Source organism: Primulina tabacum, chromosome 1 (assembly GCF_025594145.1).
Source record: "Primulina tabacum isolate GXHZ01 chromosome 1, ASM2559414v2, whole genome shotgun sequence".
Taxonomy (NCBI): Eukaryota; Viridiplantae; Streptophyta; class Magnoliopsida; order Lamiales; family Gesneriaceae; genus Primulina; species Primulina tabacum.
The window spans coordinates 13,547,017-13,573,370 of NC_134550.1; the positions used below are offsets into that span (position 1 = coordinate 13,547,017).

The window sequence follows — 26,354 nt, forward strand, 5'->3', positions numbered from 1 at the left end:
TAAACATGTCAAACTAATTTAAATCATGACACATGTTAATAAGAAGGTGGTGTCCAGAGTATTGACAGATAATGGATCTGTTATTAATATTCTTCTTTGCAAAATCCTTTAGAAGTTGTGAAGAGCGTGGAAGACTTGATTCCTATAGAAGTCTATGTTACAGTTTTTACTGGAGAGTCTACAAAGGCCTTGGGAGTCTTACCAGGAAAATCACTGTGGGGTCTCAATCCTCTTTATTAGCTTTCTTCTTGGTTAATTCTAGTGCTAGCTTCCACGCTTTGTTATGGAGATATTGGATTCATATCAATCACTATATGACATCATCCATGTATCAGTTACTGTTGATGAAGAGAGGGGTGATATGTAAGTGGTGCAGACTGATTCCCAGCCATATCAATCAAGTTGTAATGTTGTGAAAGCTAGACATTGTGATGGTGCTTTTGGTCATATAAAATTTAGTAACTACAAAGTGAATGGACAATTAGAGGCAGTGTACACGGACACTCAGAAAATAAAGGAAACAGTTGAGAAGCTCCTCAACCCCACAACCATGGTCTCTCCTAGACCTATAGTTCGACCTATTATTGAGGAGGTCGATGATGTTCACTAAATAAGTAGCTGCAAATTCCGCGTGGAAAGCCACATTGCAGTATCTGGTGAATGAAGTGCAATCTCAAGAGTTATCGGATATCGACGGAACTGAAATAATCTATAAGAAAGAATGTGAAGGTACGGAGACCCAAGATCCCTTGGAAGAAGTGAACATGGAGACTACGGAATGTTGTAAACCCACTTATATCAGTATGTTGTTAGAGGACATGAGAAAAGAAATAATAGAGCTTTTGAAAGAGTTCAGAGATGGTTTCACATGGTAGTGCAAGAGGAAGAAAATTCGTGAAACTGAATTATTAAGAGAAGATGAAATGTTTTATGGTTGGTCAATATTGTGTAACGTAGCATGTGCAACCACTTTAATTGGTTTTGTTCTCTTTTTTATAAATTGATGGTATATGAAGAAATTTTGTAAGACTGTGGGGAATACGTTTATAAGTCATTATCTACAAAACTTACTTGTAAATATTGGCGAAGCCCTTGTGAATAATTAAAAATCGTTGATCATTGAGTTTTCTGTTGTTACTAAATCTTGAAGGCGTATTTGCAGGATTTATTGATTTTTATTAGCACATATAAGTGATAAAATGAGGGTTGGTTGATGAAGCAATGAAATATTAATAAATGTTGTTAAATGATGTTGTGACTAGGGATGTAAACGAACCAAACCGTTTGTGAGCTATTCGAAGCTCGATTCGTTTAAGCTCGTTTAATGAGGCTCGTTAAGATAAATAAACCAAACTCAAGCTTTACAGTATTCGGCTCGTTAGTTCGTGAACATGTTCGTTGGTAAGTTCATGAGTAATCTTTTAGATGAAAAATAATAGTTTTGATATTTGATTTATTGATTTTGCATATTATTTATGAAATATATAGAAAAATCTATTAAATTTATTATATTATAATAAATTTACATATTTTAATAAGAATAATATATTTTTCTTTAAATATATAATTTACTTTTTAATTAATTTAATGAAAATTTAAATGTATAATTCATATTTATTAAGCTTGTTTAAGCTCGATAAAAGATTGAATAAGCTCGTGAGCCATGCATATATTCGTTAAATAAAGCTCGGGCTCGGCTCGATTATAAACGAACCAAGCTCAAACATTCAAGAGTTCGGCTCGGCTCGACTCGATTACATCCCTAGTTGTGACTACCGACAATTTGTTGGGAAAATTATATGGTGTGTTTCATAGAAGCTTTATGTTTTTTCAATGGTTAAAACGGGTCATTTGGTCGTTTTAAAAAACATCGACAGAGTTTACCCTCTAAATAGAACATGCCAAAATACCAAAAATTCCAATATATCTCAGGCAGCACATGTAACAGTAACATGTTTCCAAAAAGAATGTTTGGCTTTCAAGCCACTTTCTCAAGTTTACAAATCAGAAAGACACTTCCAAATCATGGCAAACAAATGCAAAAAAAGTACAACTATTATCCCTAGTTTTTATTTCTTGAAAGCCACTTTCTCAAGTCTACAATTCAAAAAGACACTGGATCATGGCAAACAAGTGCAAAAAATTACAACTACTATCCCTAGTGTTTATTTCTTTACAATGTGTATGACACTTCATATGTATATGTTCATACGCTTGTTAAGATATTTATCCAAGCTTGGTACTTTTCTTTTGAATTGGCCAGCGGCACTCCAATTAGGCAAGATTTTTCATCTTCATTGGTCTTTGTGGTAGCATTGGCCTTTGAGGTTCTCAAATCATCGTGTTTCTCCAACTATGATTCTTGCAAAATGAATGAAAACAAAGTGAAAAATAAATGGAGTGATAATCAACAAATATATGAATGATCAAATGGTAGCACAACATACCACAAAAAAAGGCTACGACGGTTGAACCCAGATCCATAATCGATAAATATGAAAGAAGTACATAATCACTTGGAAGGATGGAACAAGAAGCAGAAGGAACGAAATGTTGACCAAAATATATGGATAAACAGGACAGATATGCAGTAAACCAAACAAGCGTGCTGTTTACAGTAGAGTATGACTAATGTATAAAACCAGCAAATCGGTATCTTGAAGAAAACAATAGTATAATGCTTAATTAAATCAAACCGAGGCCTGTATCTTGTACAGTTTCCTTAAAACAGATTCGCCCCCTCCGTTATGTGCTCCGAGGATTCAGCGGACGTCTGTTTCCCAGGATACAACGGGCAAACCAGCAGAGTTGCAGCACATAGAACTATGCTAGCAAACAGAATCAGTACCTGAACTTTATCAGTAGACGGAGCGGAAGCAGTACTGTAGCAGAACAAGCAGAAGTACTGTAGCGGAACAAGCAGAAGCACTGTAGCGGAACAATGCAGAAGTACTGTAGCAGATTCAGGACTGTAGCAGAATTTCAGCAGAACCAGAAATTCAGCAGAACGACAGCAAGATGAAAAACAGAATGCAGGGGAAAGTGAATTAGTAGGTTGAATTAGTAGGTGTTTTTTTTTCTCTCCTTTCTTGGCTAAGCACATCTCCTATTTATACATGTCAATACCATCCATATGAAAGGCCAAAGGTTGCCTTAAAGATGGTAGATGAAACACCAAGAGTTGGTGAGATGAAGCATCAAAAGCCAAGCTATGTGAAATGTCTCAAGGGCATGTGAAAGGTCTCAACCAAAAAAAATAACAAAAGATGGCATAGACTGCTAGGCGGTTTTTGCCTTGATCGGTCCGACATTCGACGCGCCCAGGTCGCGCTCGTACGCTTGCACACGAGTCAAGCCTTTTTTCCACTGCAAATCGGGCCCATGATTTGCACCCCCCCTGCGCCTGTGTGCGCGAGAGAGAGCCTCTTGACCAATCATAGTTACACCTCCATAAAGTGTAACACAATATAACTTATTTATACCACTTCATTTTTCCAATGTGGGACAAACCCACATTTTCAAATTTTCATTCACTCACATGGAAAGCCCATAAGCCTAAAAGCCCACCTTTAATCCAACACGAAATTGAAGAAGTTCTCACAAACTCGTCAGCAAAAATCTACTGCAAAGCTTTGCAAATTCTCTCAATTATATGTTCGCTTATTTCAATTTCTATTAACATTATTTCTTCAGTTCATGTTATTTCCCCAATTTTCTTGTAAAAATGTTGCTCATTTATTGTAAAAATATTGTTCAAGTTCAAAGAATATAATTAAATTTGATATTGTTCATAGATTTCTTCATCATATTCGTCAACCAAATTTTTATCTTTGAAGTCATACCGAGAGAATTATAACAAACAGTCAAATCGAGACACACAACATTTGATAATAGAGTCAGATCATTTCACATTTGGCACGATCAGGTGTCTAACACGCCTCATAATTTTCTATGCAAACACATATATTATTAAATATAAAATTATAATATGCAAGATAGGTAAGTATCACATCTCATGTTAATAAAAAAAATGATAATAACATATCACTCTATCTATTTAATATACTATTTAATAAAATCACTCTTGAAAAAAAATTCCATATATTGTAAAATTTTGATTTACTTGAAAAAAATCAAATGCAACAAATTTCCTCCGAATCCGATGGAAAATCCGATATCCGACCTGAATGGAGGAGGATATGGAGGTTATTTTTTACCCGATTAAATAAATAGCTAATCGAGTATGAAGACTTTAGGTATGAGGATGGATGCAGATCTTAAAGAATCATACACATATCTGCCCCGAATACCAAATTAAGATAATATATGTATATATATAATTTTTCGATTATAGTGTTGATTTTAATATGTTTTGCTGAATGATACTAGTTGGATAAAATGAAGAAAATTATTAATATAGAGTTGATGTTTTTTTCTTGGATAATTATATATATATATATTGTTTAATTTGATAATTTTTATATTTTTTCTTATTGTTCTCAATAATTTAGTAAATATCCATATTTTGCTCGAAATAACTCAAATGTGAGAAAATGCATTTATATGTGATAATATGATATTTGGGTAGGGTATGAATATTCAATTATCCGACGGATATAGAGATGAAGATGAAATTTAAAACCCGATAGGGATGGGATGGGGATGATGATAAATATAATAGATGGGGATGCAAATGAATGATATAAATTCCTACTCAAACCCGACTCATTGTCATCACTAATGTCGTCAGCTAAAATTTTAATATTTTATTTTTTTAATAATATATAGATAAACTATAAATAAAAAAACATCTTATTTTTAAAATGTGATATTCTTCATTCCTAAGTTTGTGTTGGTCTCTTGTTAGACGATCTCATAGGTCTATATCAGTGAGAAGGGTCAACCTAATTCATACATACCATGAAAAATAATGTTTTTGGTAGGGATGTAATCGAGTCGAGCCGAGCCGAACTCTTGAATGTTTGAGCTTGGTTTGTTTATAATCGAGCCGAGCTCGAGCTTTATTTAACAAATATATGCATGGCTCAAGAGCTTATTCAAGCCTTTATCGAGCCTAAACAAACTTAATAAATATGAATTATACATTTAAATTTTCATTAAATTAATTAAAAACTAAATTATATATTTAAAGAAAAATATATTATTCTTATTAAAAATTGTAAATTTATTATAATAAATAAATTTAATAGATTTTCTATATAATTCATAAATAATATGCAAAATCAATAAATCAAATATCAAAACTATTATTTTTTCATCTAAAAGATTACTCATGAACTTACCAACGAACATGTTCACGAGCTAACGAGCCGAATACTGTAAAACTTGAGTTTGGTTTGTTTATCTTAACGAGCTTCATTAAACGAGCTCAAACGAGCTTTTATCGAATCGAGTTTCGAATAGCCCACGAACGATTTGGTTTGTTTACATCCCTAGTTTTTGGCATAAAAAATAATATTTTAATGAGTTGGGTCGGACTCGAGTTCGTCTCATAAAATGGTTATGTGAACGATGCATTAGAGTTTTTGTGCCTAAGAGTCGAAACATAAAAATAAATATGTATTGAATTTTTAATAAAAAATTTACTCATATAAAGTAATAAAATAGAAAAATATACGAGTATGTTTCATATGAGATAGTATCACACATTAGACATATTCATATTTTGTCTTTATACATGAGATGATTATCTATGATAAAAAAATATTTGTAGCATAAAAAATAATATTTTTCATATATCTGATCAGATAAAATATTTGTTTCACAAAATTAATTAATAAGACGGTCTCATAGAAATTTTTGCGATAAAATAATACATAAAAACAATATATTTTAAACTAAACATATTAAAATTTCATACTCTTGAAAACACAAAAGTCTCGATATTATAAATATGAATAGTTTTATACAATTATATTATATAGCGAGAAAAATATTGGAATTATCTAGCTTTTTTATTGGACTTTGATTCCTTGTCTTGTGTATCATTTGGGACAGACTTGCTTTTATCAGGTTTATTTGGACTCCAAAAATGAACGAAGCAAGATCGTTTTAGAAGATGAACCTTACATTGTTTAAAAACAATCTGAAATTTTAACATTTTATTTTATTTAAAATTATATCGATTTACTGTAATATTTAGAAATGATCATGGATCATTCTCATCACCAGCATACAAAAACTTGTGAGCACTTAATTTACACAACTTGAAGCTCGTTGATTGTACTTCTACAACATAATCTTTAACACTCCAAATCCTCCTAACATCTAAGTCTCTCCATCCGACTTCTGGGATGGAATAACACAGCCGAAATCGAAATTTTTTGAAATAACAGACTGATGAAACCTCAACCATAAAACTTAGAACCACTAAATATTATTACCTCAAGCCATGAAATAAGACCACTGCTCGTCCTCGGCAGCAACTGAGTCGCCATCCGGAGCATACGTCTCATTATTGCAATAAGAGTGAGTGCCATTATTGGCAATAATGCTGCAAGAAGATGTAGACGTGAGGTACGGCATGTTACTGAAACAAGAACCAATGCCATTTACAAGAGCTGCACAGCTGCTATCAACTGTGAATTCCTCGGCACGTTGCTTGAGGGTCTCGAACATGATCTTGGGCTCATGCTGCATCAACAGTAGCACGTCTCCGCAAGATGGCCCAGGCATGGCACGCGTCACTGCGAAGCTATGTGGGCCATCGCTCTGCGAGATACGCACTACACTCGGGCCACCGAACAGGTTGTGAACGCCCCCCAAGGCCTCCTCATAAGCCCCACCTAAGAACATTCCCAAGTAGTATGCCCCACCATTTTCATTCAAACCTCTGTTGCCTTCCAATTCATGCAGAGGTAGACTGGACTCGCCTCCGATGAACTTGTTGATCATTCCATCGCTGTCGCAGGTCAAGTCCGATAAAATCCCCCTCACCATAGGCCTCTCATCGAGCCTGTGGATCGGAATAATCGGAAACAACTGGCCAATTCCCCAAAAATCAGGAAGTGAGGTGAAAATTGATAGGTTCACATTATAAATCTGAACAGGGTCAGACACCCTGATTGCCTTGGACACGAATTCAGAGAGGCCATCCGTAGAATCTAAGAATTTTAAGTTTTATCATTTAAGTTTTATCACGATAGTATATTTTGGATACCAGGATTTATCTCATTTGACGATGTGAGATTTGTAAGATTTTACCAAGATTGAATGAATAATAATATCGTGTATATTATTATTTGAAATTTCGCAGATAAATGCCTAAAATTTGAGTTGATATGGAGATACCGGGATAAAAATCAGGCAAAGGATAATAAAATCCCTAGAATTCGAAATTTACAGTGTATATATTTGAGAATTTCGAAAATTGAGAGATAAAAGATTTAGAGTTCGAATTTATATCACGGATAGATCACGATTCTCGATAAAGATTTGATTCAGATTCAAACGCGATACCACTCGATCACGATAGGAGCCAACCCCTATAAATAGGAGGGCCCTGTAGACTCGAAAATCACACCACATATCACACCAAATTTTCGAAAATTTGTGCTCTAGTCTCCTTAGGAGTTTTCGAGCGCAGCGAAGCTCTGCCGCCATCCAACCAGTGAAGTAGGAATTTCAAAGAACCCTAGCCTTTTTACGTTTTTCATCAAGAATTTAAGGTAAGTGGGCTTGTTTTAAATTATTGAATTTCGATGCATATATTTTCGGTTTTATAAAAATTCGGGCGAGTACAATTCTTCTTCTACACCCTTCTGGTTACGATATTTTGTATGAATAAATGTTTTGACACTGTGAGAATTCAACTTGATATGGGTGGGAATCCCAACCATACGTACCCTTACGCGGTGGGGGAGATAACCGCTATACGGCCTCGTCCCCTTAGAGGAGTAAAAATTAGGGACTGATATCAGTAAACCATTGAAAGTAGATGAATCTCAGTGTCGGGTTAATGATGCGCACGTGATAAGAATTATGTTTGCATGGTATGTATATTTCGAAATTGCATGTTGTTTTGTTGTACTCGAACGGCCCCCACTTGCTGAGTATTTCCCAAAATACTCACCCCTTACAACCTTCCCAGATAAATCCGAAGAGCAGATTGAAGAAGAAGAATCGGAACAATTTTGGGGCTGGTGAATTGTTTTAATCTCGAGAGTTGCTAGTAAAGAGGTTTCTGAATTTTGGTACTCAAGTTTTATGTAAAAACGTTTCCGCATTTATTTCATTAGTTATGTCAGTTGTAAAGACTTTGGTTTTTGAGATTATGATTAATAAACTGGTATTTCGGTTTATACTATGCTACGAGGCTGCTTGTTTCAATTGTGTGATTGTTAAACGACGCCGATGTCAAATCCCGAGTTTCGGGGCGTGACATTTTAGTGGTATCAGAGCCGCCAGGTTCATAATCCGAGTGGAAAAAATCAAGTTTCAAAAATAAAAAAAAATCAAATTTCGAAAAAAAAAAAATTTCGGCCAAACAGCCCCTACGCGCGCCGCCGCATTTTTCGTCGATTCCGGCCGCTTCCGGTAGTGTTTCTTTGATCGGAGACCAGATCTAGAACCGTCTCGATGAGACGAACAAAAGCCCTCAAACAATTTCATATTTCGCGTTAGGATGAAACGGGAATTTCAGATTTACGAATTTGGCGTATGAACCCTAACCCGAAAATTATTTTGTCCAATTACCCTACCAATCCTACTCCGATTTTCAATTCCTTATAGCCAACCAATCTATGATCCATGGGTAACTTTTACCAACAATCAATTTTGAGTTCGGATCACCCAATCGGAAACGCCCAATTTCATTGAGTTAACCGAGTTGCGCGAGTTCCCCGCCAAATTAGGTAGTTTTCCTACCGATTCCTGCTGTGCCACCACCGGTTCTGTGATCCTGACCCCTTCGCCGTCATAAGCATTTGCTCCGACCATACTCCGACGAGTCAACCCGGCTGAGTCAGCGAGTCAACCCGCCAGCATACGTCCTTCGATTTTTTTTTGTGTAGGAAACTCCGAATTCGGTTCTGTCAACTGTTCTGAAACCCTCTCGACGAATTCTTTCAATCCATATGTTTATCTCTAGACTTTCCATTTTTGGAAAATATCTCGAAAGATCTCGTTAAACGCGTTTCTTGTAGTGCTTATCGGATTTTTATGGAATTTTATTAAGGAAACAATCAATATTGACCTATATTGTTGGGATTGTACTTATCTGAGATAAGTTGAGTTAAGCTTCTGATTTAAGGTGAAATATTTGATTTGGGGACAATAAATTATTTATGGGAAGAGAAAAAAAAACTAGTATGTGAAAATCTGAGATAAGAGTTATAATAAGTTTTGGATATTCCAATATGGAAGTTGATTTTGGGCAATAGTTAAATGTGTAAATATTAATTTGGGTTCTTAAAGAATGCTAAGCGTTAACTTTAAATATGTATAATTTTGGGTTACCTTGTCTAAAAGGAAGTTGGGAAACAATATCTTAAGATTTAAGTAATTTATATTATTTTGGGATAACTCGTAGATTATGATCTTATATGAATAAAATAAGTTATGAGATTATTGTTGGATATTGAGGAAAGTAAGGTTTAGTGCAAGTAAGATTTAACAAAAGCATTAATTGATGATTAATTTCATTTATACAAGGTTGAATAAGATTTTATTTTCTGACGACTAAGTTATAATTTTTGGGATTTAAATCAATAAGGTATAGATTGATATTGAATTAAGTTCCAATATTTTATATGGGTTTTTAGTTTTGAGATAGTAATCGTGATAATTTCAAGATAGAATAAAAGCATCATCTATTCGTATATATTCAGTGCCGACTTGATTCAAAGCACTTTGGTAAGATTTCGACGTCATCATATGGATGGATTGGTTATCTAAGAGCAGTGCAATAGCAGATTGCCGGAGTAAAACAAAAAAAAACGTCAAACTCTGAAACGCGAACCAAAAAGAAATAAGGTATCATGGCAATGCCAAGAGACAGAAATACATTCTTTCTGCTTCCTAGACTTGGAAAGCCATTAAATCAGGCAAAAAAAAAAAAGTTTACCTAGCAATGGTGAACGAAGTACAGGAAAAAATTGAGCTCAAGCTGGAAGATACCCTAATAATGCGAGAATTTTCGAACGTTTTTCTAGAAGAACTCCCAGGGATAGTCCCGGACCGCGAAGTTGAGTTCGAAATTAATCTGGTCCCTGGTGCAGCACCAATTTCGAAAGCACCTTACCGAATGACGCCAACTGAAATCCAAGAGCCAAAGGAACAACTCCAAGAATTGCCAGACAAGAAGCAATTTCAACTGGGTACGTCTCCATAAGGAACTCCGGTACTGAATGTGAATAAGGAAGACAGAAGTATGAGATTGTGTATAGATTATAGAGAACTCAATAAGATCACAATCGAGAATAAATATCTTCTTCCAATGATAGACGATTCTTTTCGATCAACTTAAAGAAGTCACAACATTTTCCAAGCTTGACCTGAGAAGATGCTACTACCAATGGAAGGTCAGGGCTGAAGATATTCTCAAAACAGCTTTTCGGACAAGATATGGGCATTATGAGTTCATAGTGATGCCTTTTGGACTGACCAACGCGCCTGCAGCCTTCATGGACCTAATGAACAAAGTTTTCAAGCCATTCCTGGATCAGTTCATAGTAGTATTTATTGACGACATTCTCGTCTATTCTTCCAACGAACATGATCACGAAGAGCATCTCCGCATTGCACTTCAGACCTTGAGAGAGAAGGAACTCTACGCTAAGTTTAAGAAATGTGAGTTCTGGTTAAAGAGTGTATCCTTTTTAGGACACGTAATCTCTGAAGCAGGAGTATCAGTGGATCCCAAGAAAGTCGAGGCAATTACAGAGTGGCCAAAACCTAAGAACGCCACAGACATCAGGAGCTTTCTTGGACTTGCAGGTTATTACAGAAAGTTTGTCGAAGGTTTTTCCTCAATCGCCATACCACTGACTAAACTCATTCAGAAGAATTCCAAGTTCGTCTGGGACGAAGGTTGCGAGAAAAGTTTTCAGACGTTAAAAGAAAAGCTCGCATCCACGCCAGTACTAATCTTACCCACTGAAGCTAAGGAATTCACCATCTACATCGACGCATCTAAGGAAGATTTGGGATGCGTACTCATGCAAGAGGGAAGAGTAATAGCCTACGCATCAAGGCAGTTGAAACCGCACGAGCAGAACTACCCTACGCATGATCTGGAGCTAGCAGCAATTGTATTTGCCTTAAAAATTTGGAGGCACTATCTCTATGACGCCAAGTGCGAAATTTTCACAGATCACCAGAGCCTCAAATACCTGTTCACCCAAAAGGAACTTAACATGAGGCAAAGACGGTGGATCGAACTCCTGAAGGATTACGACCTGACAATCAGTTACCACCCGGGTAAAGCGAACAAGGTGGCCGATGCTCTAAGTCGGAAAAATGAGAGCAAAATTACTCTGGCTTCACTCTCCGCGAGACCATGTCTGCAAGAGACCGTCAAGTTAAACCAGGATCGAGACCCTGAGCTAAAGAAACTTAGGGGACAAGTCGAAAGCGGGAAGTCTCAAGATCTACAAACTGATGACAAAGGAGTCATGTGGTTGAAAGGGCGACTGTGTGTACCAGAATGCGATAACCTTCGCCAAGAAATACTGTCAGAAGCACACAAATCCAAGTTTTCAATCCATCCAGGGAGTACGAAGATGTACAGAGATCTTAAAAGCAATTTTTGGTGGAATGGAATGAAAAGAGACGTGGCAGAATTTGTCTCTAAATGCCAAGTGTGTCAACAGGTCAAAGCAGAGCACCAACAACCTGGAGGATTATTGCAACCGTTGGAGATACCTGAGTGGAAATGGGAACACATCTCCATGGACTTTGTGGTGGGGTTACCAAAGTCGAGGCAAGGTCAAGACGGAATATGGGTAATTGTAGATAGACTTACAAAATCTGCACACTTCCTACCCGTCCGTATGAACTATAATCTGGACAAGTTGGCTACACTGTATATGGATAATATTGTACGAATTCATGGAGTACCAGTGAGCATCCTGTCTGACAGAGACCCAAGATTCGTCTCACGTTTTTGGAAGAGCTTTCAGGGGGCCATGGGAACTAAAGTGACTCTTAGTACGGCCTATCACCAACAAACCGATGGCCAAACCGAGAGAACAATTCAAACCCTGGAAAACATGCTGCGAGCCTGCGCTCTAGAATTCAGTAGCAATTGGAGCAATCATCTATCATTGACCGAGTTTGCTTATAATAACAGCTATCACAGCAGTGTTGGGATGGCTCCATACGAAGCCCTGTATGGGAGAAAATGCCGATCACCATTATATTGGGATGAAGTGGGAGAAAAAACAATAATAGGACCCAAACTCGTACAAATAACAATAGGCAAGGTTACAGTAGTCCGAGAGAAACTCAAGGCAGCTCAAGATCGACAAAAGAGTTGGGCAGATCTGAAAAGAAGGCCAGTGGAATTCAAAATCGGCGAGAAGGCCTACGTAAAAGTCTCGCCTATGAAAGGAGTGGTCCGATTCAGTAAAGCCGGGAAGCTGAACCCTCGTTATGTGGGACCCTTTGAGATTTTGGAAAAAGTGGGCACATTAGCATACAGATTGGCGCTGCCACCAAACATGCCTAAAATTCACAAAGTTTTCCACGTGTCCCAACTACGGAAATACATCTTGGACCCAAGCCACGTGTTGGAAGCAGAACCGCTCATGATCGAAAGTAACTTGGGAGAAGAGCTGAAGTACGAAGAAGTTCCCATCAGAATTGTGGACACCAAGAACCAAGTACTAAGGTGATGTATCATTCCCTACGTCAAGGTACAATGGTCTAACCACACGGAAAGAGAAGCCACATAGGAGCTAAAAGAAAGGATGAGGGACCAATACCCGTACCTCTTCGGAGACCAAGCCAACCCAAGTTTCGAGGACGAAACTTTCCATAAGGAGAGAGGGATGTAAAATCCAAGAATTTTAAGTTTTATCATTTAAGTTTTATCACGATAGTATATTTTGGATACCAGGATTTATCTCATTTGAGGATGTGAGATTTGTAAGATTTTACCAAGATTGAGTGAATAATAATATCGTGTATATTATTATTTGAAATTTCGCAGATAAATGCCTAAGATTTGAGTTGATATGGAGATACCGGGATAAAAATCAGGCAAAGGATAATAAAATCCCTAGAATTCGAAATTTACAGTGTATATATTTGAGAATTTCGAAAATTGAGAGATAAAAGATTTAGAGTTCGAATTTATATCAAGGATAGATCACGATTCTCGATAAAGATTTGATTCAGATTCAAACGCGATATCACTCGATCACGATAGGAGTCAACCCTATAAATAGGAGGGCCCTGTAGACTCGAAAATCACACCACATATCACACCAAATTTTCGAAAATTTGTGCTCTAGTCTCCTTAGGAGTTTTCGAGCGCAGCGAAGCTCTGCCGCCATCCAACCAGTGAAGTAGGAATTTCGAAGAACCCTAGCCTTTTTACGTTTTCATCAAGAATTTAAGGTAAGTGGGCTTGTTTTAAATTATTGAATTTCGATGCATATATTTTCGGTTTTATAAAAATTCGGGCGAGTACAATTCTTCTTCTACACCCTTCTGGTTACGATATTTTGCATGAATAAATGTTTTGACACTGTGAGAATTCAACTTAATATGGGTGGGAATCCCAACCATATGTACCCTTACGCGGTGGGGGAGATAACCGCTATACGGCCTCGTCCCCTTAGAGGAGTAAAAATTAGGGACTGATATCAGTAAACCATTGAAAGTAGATGAATCTCAGTGTCGGGTTAATGATGCGCACGTGATAAGAATTATGTTTGCATGGTATGTATATTTCGAAATTGCATGTTGTTTTGTTGTACTCGAACGGCCCCCACTTGCTGAGTATTTTTCAAAATACTCACCCCTTACAACATTCCCAGATAAATCCGAAGAGCAGATTGAAGAAGAAGAATCGGAACAATTTTGGGGCTGGTGAATTGTTTTAATCTCGAGAGTTGCTAGTAAAGAGGTTTCTGAATTTTGGTACTCAAGTTTTATGTAAAAACGTTTCCGCATTTATTTCATTAGTTATGTCAGTTGTAAAGACTTTGGTTTTTGATATTATGATTAATAAACTGGTATTTCGGTTTATATTATGCTACGAGGCTGGTTGTTTCAATTGTGTGATTGTTAAACGACGCCGATGTCAAATCCCGAGTTTCGGAGCGTGACACCATCAACTGATGCTAGCTGTTCCATATCTAAAGAACCTTGCTTGAATTGTTCAACACACTTCTGTTTCAGCTGCTCTGCGTAGAGTAAGCAACTATGATACTCGCCATGAGTTGCCTCGAATAAATTCCGGTAATCAATAAGAGCATCATTGGTCAAATTCTCCGCAAAAATTTGAAGCTCGACAGAAGATATATGTGGAGAATCATGGTAACTTGTTGAAACTGCTTCGAACACTAAAATCGAGTGCTGAGAAACAATTGCACGTCCGCTTTCACTGCAAATACTGGGATGTTTAACTCCCTTGCGGTCACAGATGAATCCGACCCCCTGAACAACAGCTGAAGCATATTCTTGAAGGCTGTAACTAACAGAAATATCTGAATCTTGAGACTTTGAGCCATCATAATCGATTCCCAGGCCTCCGCCTATGTCAATGACTTTCATACAAGCTCCAAGGCGAACCAGCTCACAGTAAATCTGAGCAGCCTCGTGAACAGCATCAGCAAGCAAAAATGTAGAAGGAATCTGAGATCCAATATGGAAATGCAGCAGCTGCAAACAATCCAGCATCTCAAACTGCTGCAATTTCTTAACAACTCGGATAATTTGGGTTGTCGTAAGCCCAAATTTTCCTGCCTCACCCGTGGTAGAACCAAAATGGCCGGAATGCTTGGTTCGGAGTTTTGCACGAAGTCCAATCACAGGCCGAACACCGAGTTTCCTGCTGATATCAATAACGACATCTAGCTCTTCCTCTAGCTCAAGCACAATGACAGCATTCAAATGTAGCTTTGTGGCCGCCAGAGCAAGAGATATGTATTCTACATCCTTGAATCCATTGCACACCAAAAGCGCTTCTCGGCTTCCATTACAGAGACTGCTCATGGTTAAGAGAAGCTCCGGTTTGGACCCCGCTTCCAGTCCAAAGCGGAAGCCTGACCCGAATTTTACAATGTCATCAACCACAAACTTGTCTTGATTGCATTTCACTGGATAAACGCCCTGGTAATGTGCTCCATACTCCTGCGAATGGATAGCGAGATCAAAAGAAGCCTGCAGAGACTCAAGGCGATTCTTCAGCACATCAGGGAAACGAATAACAAGAGGAAGCTGAATCCCGAGTCCGCCAGATGTTTTCGGTTCGGAAGCCTTCTTCACGACTTTGAGAAGATCGATTTCTTGGTGCACCAGAGTCTTGAATCCATGAGGGTGAACAGAAACATTTCCCTTGGCGTTAACGGTGAAGTAAGGCACGCCCCACCCATCCATACGGTAAAGCAACGCCGAGTGGGCGGATGACCAGGAGGAGACGGCGGATACGGCATTGTCGGAAGGTGGAGTTGCCGGGAGAGTGCTGTCCCAGCTGGGTATACCGTAGGGAGGCGGAGGAGGAACGGCAGCGTCCACGCAACAAGCAAGGGCAGGCATCTCGTCACCGATCTACGATCTAACTGTTCTTTTCTTGAATTATACACAAGAAAACAAATCAAAAAATGAAATTAAAACCATTCTACGAATCGAATGATGCCGTAAAGGTGGGGGCCTTAACACCCGCCGAGGCTGGAGCCCCGGCAACCCCCTCAAACGAAGCAAGAAGTGATCTAGGTAACGACAAAACGGAAGCCACCCGCACGCTTATAGGACCCCGATATCCCCACGCCTACCCTACAACCGAAAAAATTATAAAGCCCGAACACGAATCCCACCATACAGAAGCTATAGCAGAGCTGGAGAATTTGGCAGAGAGAGGGAATTGCGGAGGAGATACGGCGGAGAACGAATGGCAACGGATATATGAAGCGGGAGGCTAGGGTTTCAGCAAACTCTGCAATGCGAATTTGAGGTTGAGCGAGAATTGCATGAGAGGAGAAGCTGCGCTCCTATAAAAGAATGGGCCATGGGCCCGAACTTTGGCCCGATTTAATATTTTATTATTTTCGCAAATTTTATCCCGATTTAATATCTTATTTTTCTTTGGTATTCTAATTTTTCAAATATCCAAAAATGACAATTTACACTGAATTGATTATAAAATTTTCTATAAAATAACGGCAAATTGCACATAAATTCTTATTGGGGTTCTGAACTTTACGGTCAGTACCCAATAGTTATTTTATTTATATTCAATGCCTGACAAATTGTATTTGTATGTTTAAACTCCCCAATAAAGAGGCAAATACCGAATTATCCTCCTATTTAATTAAAACCCATTACTACCCTCCTTTATATTATATCTTCTCTCCCTTCTTCTTCAGAGCTTGTTCGGCCGAGTGAGAGGAAATCACGACATCAACTGAGACGCAGCAAATGGGGAGAAAAAAGGCGACAAACAAATCTGCAGAAGCTATCACCTATTATAAATGTCGAAGAACTCGAATTAAGAAGAAATCGAAGCAAGGTACGAACGAGAAATCCAAGCAAGGTACGAAGGAGAAATCCAAGCAAGGTACGAACGAGAACCACATTTTCCTCAATGTCTAGGGTTTGTTAATTGTGGAAACTTTTTTGCGGTTTTGAAACTGTTATTGTTTGTTTTAAGTTATTGACAACTTTTTTTCCCCAATTTATAGGCTTTGTTCTTGATATTGTTATTCATTCGAATTTTTTAGTTGTATTGTTAATATTTTTAGAAATTTTGATTAAATTCAAAAATTAGTACTTGTGCTTGATTTCGAAGGTGCTGTTCCAAATTCCTTGTGTTATGCACAATTCAATTTTTATGTGATTATTGGGGAATTTTCCGTCTACTGTTGTGGCCAGTGCAAATAGTTTTTTTGCGTATAATACCATGACTAGATTTGTTGATCAAATAGACATGTCTGAATGCTGTTTTTTGTTTTTTGTATATGCAATTATGTTCTGTTTCTTATTCTTTTTTGTAATTGTGTTTGTAATAGTTAGTGTATAATTGTTTTATGTTTTTTAATGTAGAAACTACTGTAGGAGACAAACTAATTCATGATTATAATGAGAAGAATAGTGGTAAAGAATATTTTTCACGATGTTCCCCTCCGTATTTTAAAACTGTGATGGGCGAATTGAAGCCAATTCTAGGTGAGCAGCATATGAGTCGGATAAATGATACTCCTTTCGCCAACTGGATTGATATGTCAGTCCTTGCTATCAGTAGTGGGCGGATCGATTATTTTCTGAACAGATTTCAGGGTGATTCATGTTCTTTTTTTGTTGGTGATAATATTACCATCCCTTTCAAATCAGCTGATTTCTTTGTTGTGCTCGGCCTACATCACATTGGACAACCAGTTGACTTCGACCTGAAAATGGAGTCCAAATATTTGACACGTCATTTTGACGGCAAGGTCACCAATGCCAAGCGAATAGCCATTTATGAAAAATTGATTTTCCTTGCAAGAAGTGACGATAAATGTGATATTGATGATTTTGTGAGAACTTTCATTTTGTTCATTTTCAACTGCATAATATTTCCCACGGGCAATTATATCACTCCTGGATTTATATTTCCTTATCTCGATGATCTTACGAATTTTTTTGAATATGCTTGGGGAGATGCTGCCTTCCGATTTTTATATCGAGAAATATGTCAAATCGGGAAAAAACTTTATGTCGATGGATGCACGGTTGAATTGATGGTTGGTATTCAGCTTTACTAATTATGATCTTAGTATTTGTCATTAACTTTTATTTTATTTTTTGTTTTAGGCTTGGTTATATGAGACAGTCCCAGTGTTAGGAGTAAGGCGTGGTTTAAATGTTTACCCTCGGTTGTTTTGTTGGGGGAAGAGCAAGATCCCATTAAATGCAGCTGGCACTGAAACATTGTTGAAACGCATAGATTCAACCCAGGTACTTATAATTATTTTAGTTTATTAATCTAGTTGTGCAAAATTAATGTTTAGTTGATTGACAGTTGTATTTATTTTTAATTGTGAATAGGTTCTGTCAATACATCCATTTTGTGAGGATGAGAAGTTGTTAGTGGACATGAATCTTGGTTTAAAGCAAGAAACGAATAGATCTGAAGTAAAACGTTTTGAGAAACTTGTGATGAAACAAATGAATGAGTTAAAGATACTGAGAAAGAGATGTGCTGAGTTAGAGGGTGAAAAGGTTCGACGTAGAATGAAGGGAAAAAGGTATGTGGCGGATAAGCGTGAAAATGTTGTTGAGTCTGAGGAAAAGGTTGATAAAACAGAAGAAAAGATGACTTTTGAGTCACCACATGATGCAAGAGCTAACTTTTGCGATTTTGTTGACGTAGTGGTAAATGCAGTTGTTTCTGATTTGGATAAAGAAAACAAATAGTTAGATGAATCTCATTCTTTGAATGCTTGTGTTGATGAGAGCATTGGTGGTAGTTTTGTTGCTACTTCTGAAGTGGAGAAGAAAACGGTTTCTGAATCTTCAATTGCGGATCATGTGAGGGCTAGGGATGATCGTGTAAAGAAAAAAAAAGGTTCCATGTTTGTGACTCCACCTAGCTCAACACCAAGACGTCAGAGGAAGGTGAAAAAACAGGTAAATGAAGTGTCAATTATTTCCAAATCGATTGTATTAAGTTTAATTTAGTTTTTTTGTTTTTCAGTACTATTATTGTTATTGATGTTTGGATTTTCTGTTATATTGCTGAATATATCGCCGCTTTTGGACAGGAAGTTGTAGACGTTGAGAAGAAAGGCAATACTCCTGGCAAGGTTGCCATGGATGAGTTTCAAGGTAGATCAGATTTCTGTGGACATGAAGAAGCTGCTGATGAAGAGAGAAAATTGGTGACAAACTTTCTTGCTAGAAAAGAGTTGGAGTACGTTGATCTTCCGTATGTTTCTTCTTCTTATTTTCGTAATAATGTGTCCCAATTTTTTTAATGAAATTGAATTTTCTATTTTGTAGTGTTGTCATTTGGCAAGATACGGTTATGAGTTTAAGTGGACCGATATTATGTCATTTTCTTTTTGGTGATCCTGTTGAGTCTGAGATAATTAATGTTCACATGAGAATTATGCAAAAGCAAAGTTTGTAGCATGGATTTGAGATTTATTGCATGGACACAATGGTGCAGGTTCGTAGCAGTTTGAGTTTTGTGTTATTTTTTGTTTTCGTTTTACTATCTTAAGATAAATGAGTATATGTGTTCTTGAATGTGTAGAAAGAAGTCCTTACGAAATTGGAACAACATGGGAAAAGATCGATGGTACATCGGAATGATTATGGAGGTTTTCTTTCACTGATGACATCTTTCACGATGGCTAGACTACAGGAACTGACTGGAGAATTATTTAGAAGATGCAGATACATCATTTTCCCTATGAATGACAGGTGGCATTGGTTTTTGTTGGTTTACAAAAGAGATGAAGGGATATTTAAACTGTGGAACTCCATGCATGATCCATTCTCAGTTGGGAAAGCCAAAGTTTATGTAAGTTTACTTTGAAATGTTCAAAGTTTATGTAAATACAAATTAAGATTAAATTTTGAAAGTATTGTTTGTTGCAGACAAAGTTTTTGGCTGGTTCCATACGTCACTTATCGGGATTCAACCTTGTAAGTGAGCCAGTGTTAAGAGAACCTTGTCGTCAACAAGGTGCAACCCTCGATTGTGGTGTCTATGCATGCATGTGGTTGGAGTGTCTAGCCCGTGACACAGATGAGATGTGGAGCTATGCACAGGATGTGAAGATGGACACTTATCGAGCACGTTTGGCAGCCACAATATTATCTGATGAAAATGGATTGTTGAAAAACAAGTTTGAGTAATTAATTACTCCTCACTATTCTGATGGTTAAGAAGTTACAGTAGTACTAGAGTTTGAACATTTGAAGTCTATGTTTAATTGTTGTTTTAAATTATGTAATGAAGACACACAATTGATTATTATCGTGGTATTTGAAATGGTACATATCAATTTAGAAGAGAAAATTGAGTAGAAAATTTCTTTATTGGGTATATTATGCGTAACGTTGAGTACAAATGTTAAATAATCGAGTATATCTAACTAATCTAATATTTAGTCATACATTAGTAAACACACAATAGTATTTAACTACTGGAGGACAATGTACACATGAATCGAGTACAATGACATGTCAATCCAGCACAACGTAGAGTAGTTCATCTATTCATGCTAGGATCACCAAATCATTATCCGATGAAGTGCTTGTATTTTCTCAACTTCAAAGTACATAAAATGCCCGAGTGAGTACTCGATTAATATACATGCCCAGAAGATGTGTGATTGAGTATATATATTAAATAATATAGCACAATTCACAGTAAATCGGGTATAAATGTTTTAAAATCAGGTATACATGTTCACAAATCGAGTACTCCAATTGAAGATGTATAGAATTCATGAAATTGACATATAACATGAATTCTAGTACTTGATTGATGTACATGTATACCTGATATAAACACATGTATACCCGATTTATTGTGTAATGTTCCGAATAACATATGACATGAATTTTAGTACTCGATTAATATACATGCCCAGAAGATGTGTGATTAAGTATATATATTAAATAATAGAGCACAATTCACAGTAAATCGGGTATAAATGTTTTAAAATCAGGCATACATGTTCACAAATCGAGTACTCAAACTGAATATGTGTAGAATTCATGAAATTGACATATAACATGAATTCTAGTACTCGATTGATGTACATGTATACCTGATATAAACACATGTATACCCGATTTATTGTGTAATGTTCCGAATAACATATGACATGAATTTTAGTACTCGATTAATATACATGCCCAGAAGATGTGTGATTGAGTATATATATTAAATAATATAGCACAATTCACACTAAATCGGGTATAAATGTTTTAAAATCAGGTTTACATGTTCACAAATCGAGTACTCAAACTGAATATGTGTAGAATTCATGAAATTGACATATAACATGAATTCTAGTACTCGATTCATGTACATGTATACCTGATATAAACACATGTATACCCTATTTATTGTGTAATGTTCCACATAACATATGACATGAATTTTAGTACTCGATTAATATACATGCCCACAAGATGTGTGATTGAGTATATATATTAAATAATAGAGCACAATTCACAGTAAATCGGGTATAAATGTTTTAAAATCATGTATACATGTTCACAAATCGAGTACTCAAATTGAATATGTGTAGAATTCATGAAATTGACATATAACATGAATTCTAGTACTCGATTGATGTACATGTATACCTGATATTAATGTACATGTATACCTGATTTTAACATGATTTCAATTGTTGGTTTATTCTTGGATACGCGCCGATAGTCATAGTCCTAAGGGTCGAAAACTAGGGGATTTCATAGATTGAAATCCGATTCGCTCTTGATAAATAATTAAAGACATTTAATTACTACATCGAGTAGAATTAGTTTGGCATAGCTCGAGAGACTGTGTTCAATTGAATAGGAAATCCTGTCGGAAGCATACAATCACTATCGAACGAATTAATTAATTAGCGACGAGTAGGTGAACCGATATTCCCAACAAATTCATTTCTCATTGAATTTTAATCAACCATTTTAGATATTATATTTCATTATTCCATTCTTGAATCATTTTATTTGCATATGTAATTGAGCATAGTAATACTAAAACAACCATCCAAATCTCGTTAATAAATATTTAATAACTGAAAATAATAATTGTCAAATACAGTCTTCATTGGAACGATACTCGTACTCACGTACATTATACTATTACTTGACATCGTGCACTTGCGATTAATTTTTGAGCATACAAAATCATATTTTTATTAAGGATTCCACAGTGCAAGTTTTGCTCGATCAAGTATTGTATCTCACATGTATTCGTATATCTGGGTGAAGAAGTTATTATGTCAATTTCGAAGCCCACAGGATGTGTGATTGAGTATATATATTAAATAATAGAGCACAATTCACAGTAAATCGGGTATAAATGTTTTAAAATCAGGTATACATGTTCACAAATCGAGTACTCAAATTGAAGACGTCTAGATTTCATGAAATTGACATATAACATGAATTCTAGTACTCGATTGATGTACATGTATACCTGATATAAACACATGTATACCCGATTTATTGTGTAATGTTCCGAATAACATATGACATGAATTTTAGTACTCGATTAATATACAAGCCCAGAAGATGTGTGATTGAGTATATATATTAAATAATAGAGCACAATTCACACGAAAATCGGGTATAAATGTTTTAAAATCAGGTATACATGTTCACAAATCGAGTACTCCAATTGAAGATGTATAGAATTCATGAAATTGACATATAACATGAATTCTAGTACTCGATTGATGTACATGTATACCTGATATAAACACATGTATACCCGATTTATTGTGTAATGTTCCACATAGCATATAACATGAATTTTAGTACTCGATTAATATACATGCCCAGAAGATGTGTGATTGAGTATATATATTAAATAATAGAGTACAATTCACGGTAAATCGGGTATAAATATTTTAAAATCAGGTAAACATGTTCACAAATCGAGTACTCAAATTGAATATGTGTAGAATTCATGAAATTGACATATAACATGAATTCTAGTACTCGATTGATGTACATGTATACCTGATATAAACACATGTATACCCGATTTATTGTGTAATGTTCCGAATAACATATGACATGAATTTTAGTACTCGATTAATATACATGCCCAGAAGATGTGTGATTGAGTATATATATTAAATAATAGAGCACAATTCACACTAAATCGGGTATAAATGTTTTAAAATCAGGTATACATGTTCACAAATCGAGTACTCAAACTGAATATGTGTAGAATTCATGAAATTGACATATAACATGAATTCTAGTACTCGATTCATGTACATGTATACCTGATTTATTGTGTAATGTTCCTCATAACTGTAACGCCCCGAAAATTTAAAGGTCCACGCAAACCACATGCATGCAATTATTAAATTCTCTTGTATTTTGATTAAATATTTTAATTGCATTAATTAATTATGTGGTGCATTTTTACATGTTTAAAATATATTTTTCTACATGGTTGCATTAAAATTTATTTTTAAAAGGTTATTCGAGTTGCGATCGAGCAACGAAGACCGATGGCTAAAAAATGGAAAATGATTTTATTAAATAAATGTTTTTAATTATTTAAAATATGGGTGATGCTTTTTTATTAATTTTGAAAATATGGGGTGTTGAGGTGATTTTATACGCCGGGACGTAAATTTTATCGGTGTTGGTTTTTCAACAAAAATACGAACTTTTAGGGCAACCCGGCTAATAAATTCACAAACCTATTTTAACAAAACTATTTTAATATTTTAATTAAATCTTAATTAAGACAAATGGGCCTAATTAACCTCTTTAATGGGCCTAAGCTTGCTTAAGTGATTAATTAACTATATTTAAAACTAAAAACCTACCCTAAACCTCATAAAATCCCACGCCCCTCACCCCTCTTCAATTAGGACTCTTTCAATCAATTATCACACGGCACACGCACAATTTTAGAGGAAAAAATTAGAAACAAGCCTTCAAGGAAAAATCAAATCTAAGGTCGATCGTGTCGCCGTTCTTCGTAATCGCCGAATATTCGTGCGTTTAAAACGCAAAGGCACGCCTTAATCTCTTTTTTCTCATCTTTCACACCATATTATGTGTTTGATACATGATTGCATGAAAAACATGATACAACTTTTATATTTTCGTTTTTATGGCTATACATGCACAAAATAAGTGTTTTTCCTTTTCAAAACACTTCCTATTGATGCACAAAGGGGCTGCCATGGTAGGGAAACTAGAAAGGATGTTTTTCCACATGTTTGAGGGTCCATAGATGAAGGTTTAAGGGCTGGAAATTAGGGTGAAGTATGATGAACGAAAATTGGAGATGCATGGGCTTAGGGTTTCGATTTTTCTTACTAGGGGAACACGGCTCTTGTCTACTGTTGGGGGGGCATTCAAGGGACCTAAGAGAGGCTAGCCATGATCCTAGGTTGACCACAAGAGGGCGGGAACGAATGTTGTGCACGAGTTGCTCCATGGGAGCCACACATGGCTTGTTCGGGTATGGGTGAAGGGACGGCTGCTGTCGGGGTGTTAGCGTCTGTCCAGAGATTACCTAGGGTTCTCTGAGGGTCCTAAGAGGGTGGCCAAGGGTCTGGTCGTGCGGCTAAGGGGCGGGGGTCGAAGCTAGGCTAGGTTTGAATCACACTAGAACTAGGACTCTTTGTGCAGAAATTTCAGTAAGTGATGGGGGTGTGGTCGATGGTTCTAATTAGCTTATTTTGGGTTGAAAAAGGTTTAGTTATGTGTGAGGAAGCCTTGGTCCAAGTTTGGTAAAGTTTGGTTAAGTTTCGAGTCCATACGAGTCAAAACTGGGAAGTACGTCTAAGTTTAAAAACGAATAGGGAAACGCCTAAGATTTATGCTTAATAAAATTATGAAAAATTATATTTAAGCTCAAATAATTATTAGAAGTCTAAGTTTTCAATTTGGGAATTTCATATCAAGGTTTGGTTTAATCCGAGATTTAAAACGCATTAATACGTCGCATTTAAAGATTAAATTAAAAGTCCTCGATTTAAGCTAAATAAAATATGAGAAAATTCTTGTAGGCTTAAATAATTATTTGGGACATGTTAGAGTCAATGAAATTAAGAAAATGTCAAAAACGAGGAATGTTACGTCCAGGGGTAAAACGCTCTTTTTACATATAAAAATTAGTAAACATCTTGGCAGTGCCCTGAATGCTGTTTTATGTGCTAATATGATTATTTTCTATAGTTATGGATGTTTAAGGAAATTTTTTTTATGTTAAAATGATATTTTAAATGTTTATGGGATTTTATATGTTAAAATGATATTTTAAATGTTTATGGAATTTTATATGTTTATGATTTAATATGCCAAAATGCTATTGTAAATGTTTTGAGGTTAAAATGTCGTTTTAAATGTTTATGAAATGTTCATGATTAAATTATGATTTTTAGATGTCTATGGGATTTTTATGATTTAAGGTTGACATTTAAAAGATATGTTGCATGCTTGGTTTCAAAATAAAAATGATATTATATGCATATTTTTATAAGTGATGGAAATACGACATGTTGAAGGATGTGAAGGGATTGTGACTACTGAATATGTTGGAAATATCGTGAGGATTATGGTCCCAGTGGGAGCCCGACGATCGTGTTTCCTTGGATACGGATACGAATACGAATACGAATATGATGTATATGATTGGAGATGTCGTGAGGGGAGAAGGCCCCAGAGGGAGCCAATTTATGGGAAAAGGCCCCAGAGGGAGCCCTGACGATCGTATTTCCAATGCCATGATATGTTAATACGTAGGCCAGGGCCCAGTTGACCGGTGAGAGTGTTGCTGGTGTCCCCCGCCGCCCAGTACTGTGGTTTCTTTAGATGGATCCATCGCCCAATACGATCAAGAATACGAGTCACAATCACGATCTGAATTCAACAAACACGAACATGAACATGAATATGAATATGAATATGGACACGAATATGGATATGAATATGAATATGTTTATGTGATATGTTTATGTTTATATGAAAACGTTTTTATGAAAATGTTTTTATGCATCATGAAAATGTTTACAAAAATGTTTATGTTTATGAATTTTCATGAAAACGATATTTTAAGTACAAATATTTTTCACCGTTATATGTTGACTGTATTACGTATTACTCGTTATAAAGATTATGGTGTGTTGAGTCTTTAGACTCACTGGGTGTGATGGATGCAGGTGGTATTGAGGGAGGACTTGATGAGTTATTTGACTGGACTGAAGGCGCACACAACCCGAGTACCAGCGCTTCTATTTTTTCCGCATTATGACTTTTGACTCATGCTTTACGATTAAAGATTTTTAAGATTATTTATTTATGCATTTGAGAGATTTTTGAGAGGTTTAGTATGGGCTATTTTTTTCAAATTATTGTTTTTTAGGTTTGGTAAAATGTTTGACGATTTTATGCTTTAAAATATTTTCCTTTGGATTTTTAAATAGCAGTGGATGGTTATTTTTAAAATGATGTCAAAA

At 36.2% G+C, this 26,354-nt stretch overlaps 2 protein-coding genes across 7 annotated transcripts; one reads left to right on the forward strand and one right to left on the reverse strand.

Annotated features, from left to right (window-relative positions):
- Positions 1-6,405: 6,405 nt before the first annotated feature.
- On the reverse strand, positions 6,406-15,726 carry LOC142505295 (arginine decarboxylase-like). The gene is made up of 3 exons (XM_075618221.1): positions 14,298-15,726; positions 10,262-10,363; positions 6,406-7,124 (listed from the first exon to the last, which is right to left on the reverse strand). The coding sequence occupies exons 1-3, from the start codon at positions 15,724-15,726 to the stop codon at positions 6,406-6,408; spliced, it is 2,250 nt and encodes a 749-aa protein (XP_075474336.1).
- A 2,838-nt stretch (positions 15,727-18,564) lies between these two features.
- Positions 18,565-20,071, forward strand: LOC142518122 (uncharacterized). 6 transcript variants are annotated; one of them, XM_075620824.1, is made up of 4 exons: positions 18,565-18,795; positions 18,930-19,078; positions 19,594-19,693; positions 19,756-20,071. In XM_075620824.1, the coding sequence occupies exons 1-4, from the start codon at positions 18,739-18,741 to the stop codon at positions 20,029-20,031; spliced, it is 582 nt and encodes a 193-aa protein (XP_075476939.1). In that variant the 5' UTR covers positions 18,565-18,738; the 3' UTR covers positions 20,032-20,071. The 6 variants fall into 6 exon arrangements, with proteins under 6 accessions (XP_075476939.1, XP_075476921.1, XP_075476947.1 ...); XM_075620806.1 differs by having other exon boundaries at positions 18,566-18,795; positions 18,930-19,093; XM_075620832.1 differs by having other exon boundaries at positions 18,572-18,795; positions 19,771-20,071.
- Positions 20,072-26,354: the final 6,283 nt, after the last annotated feature.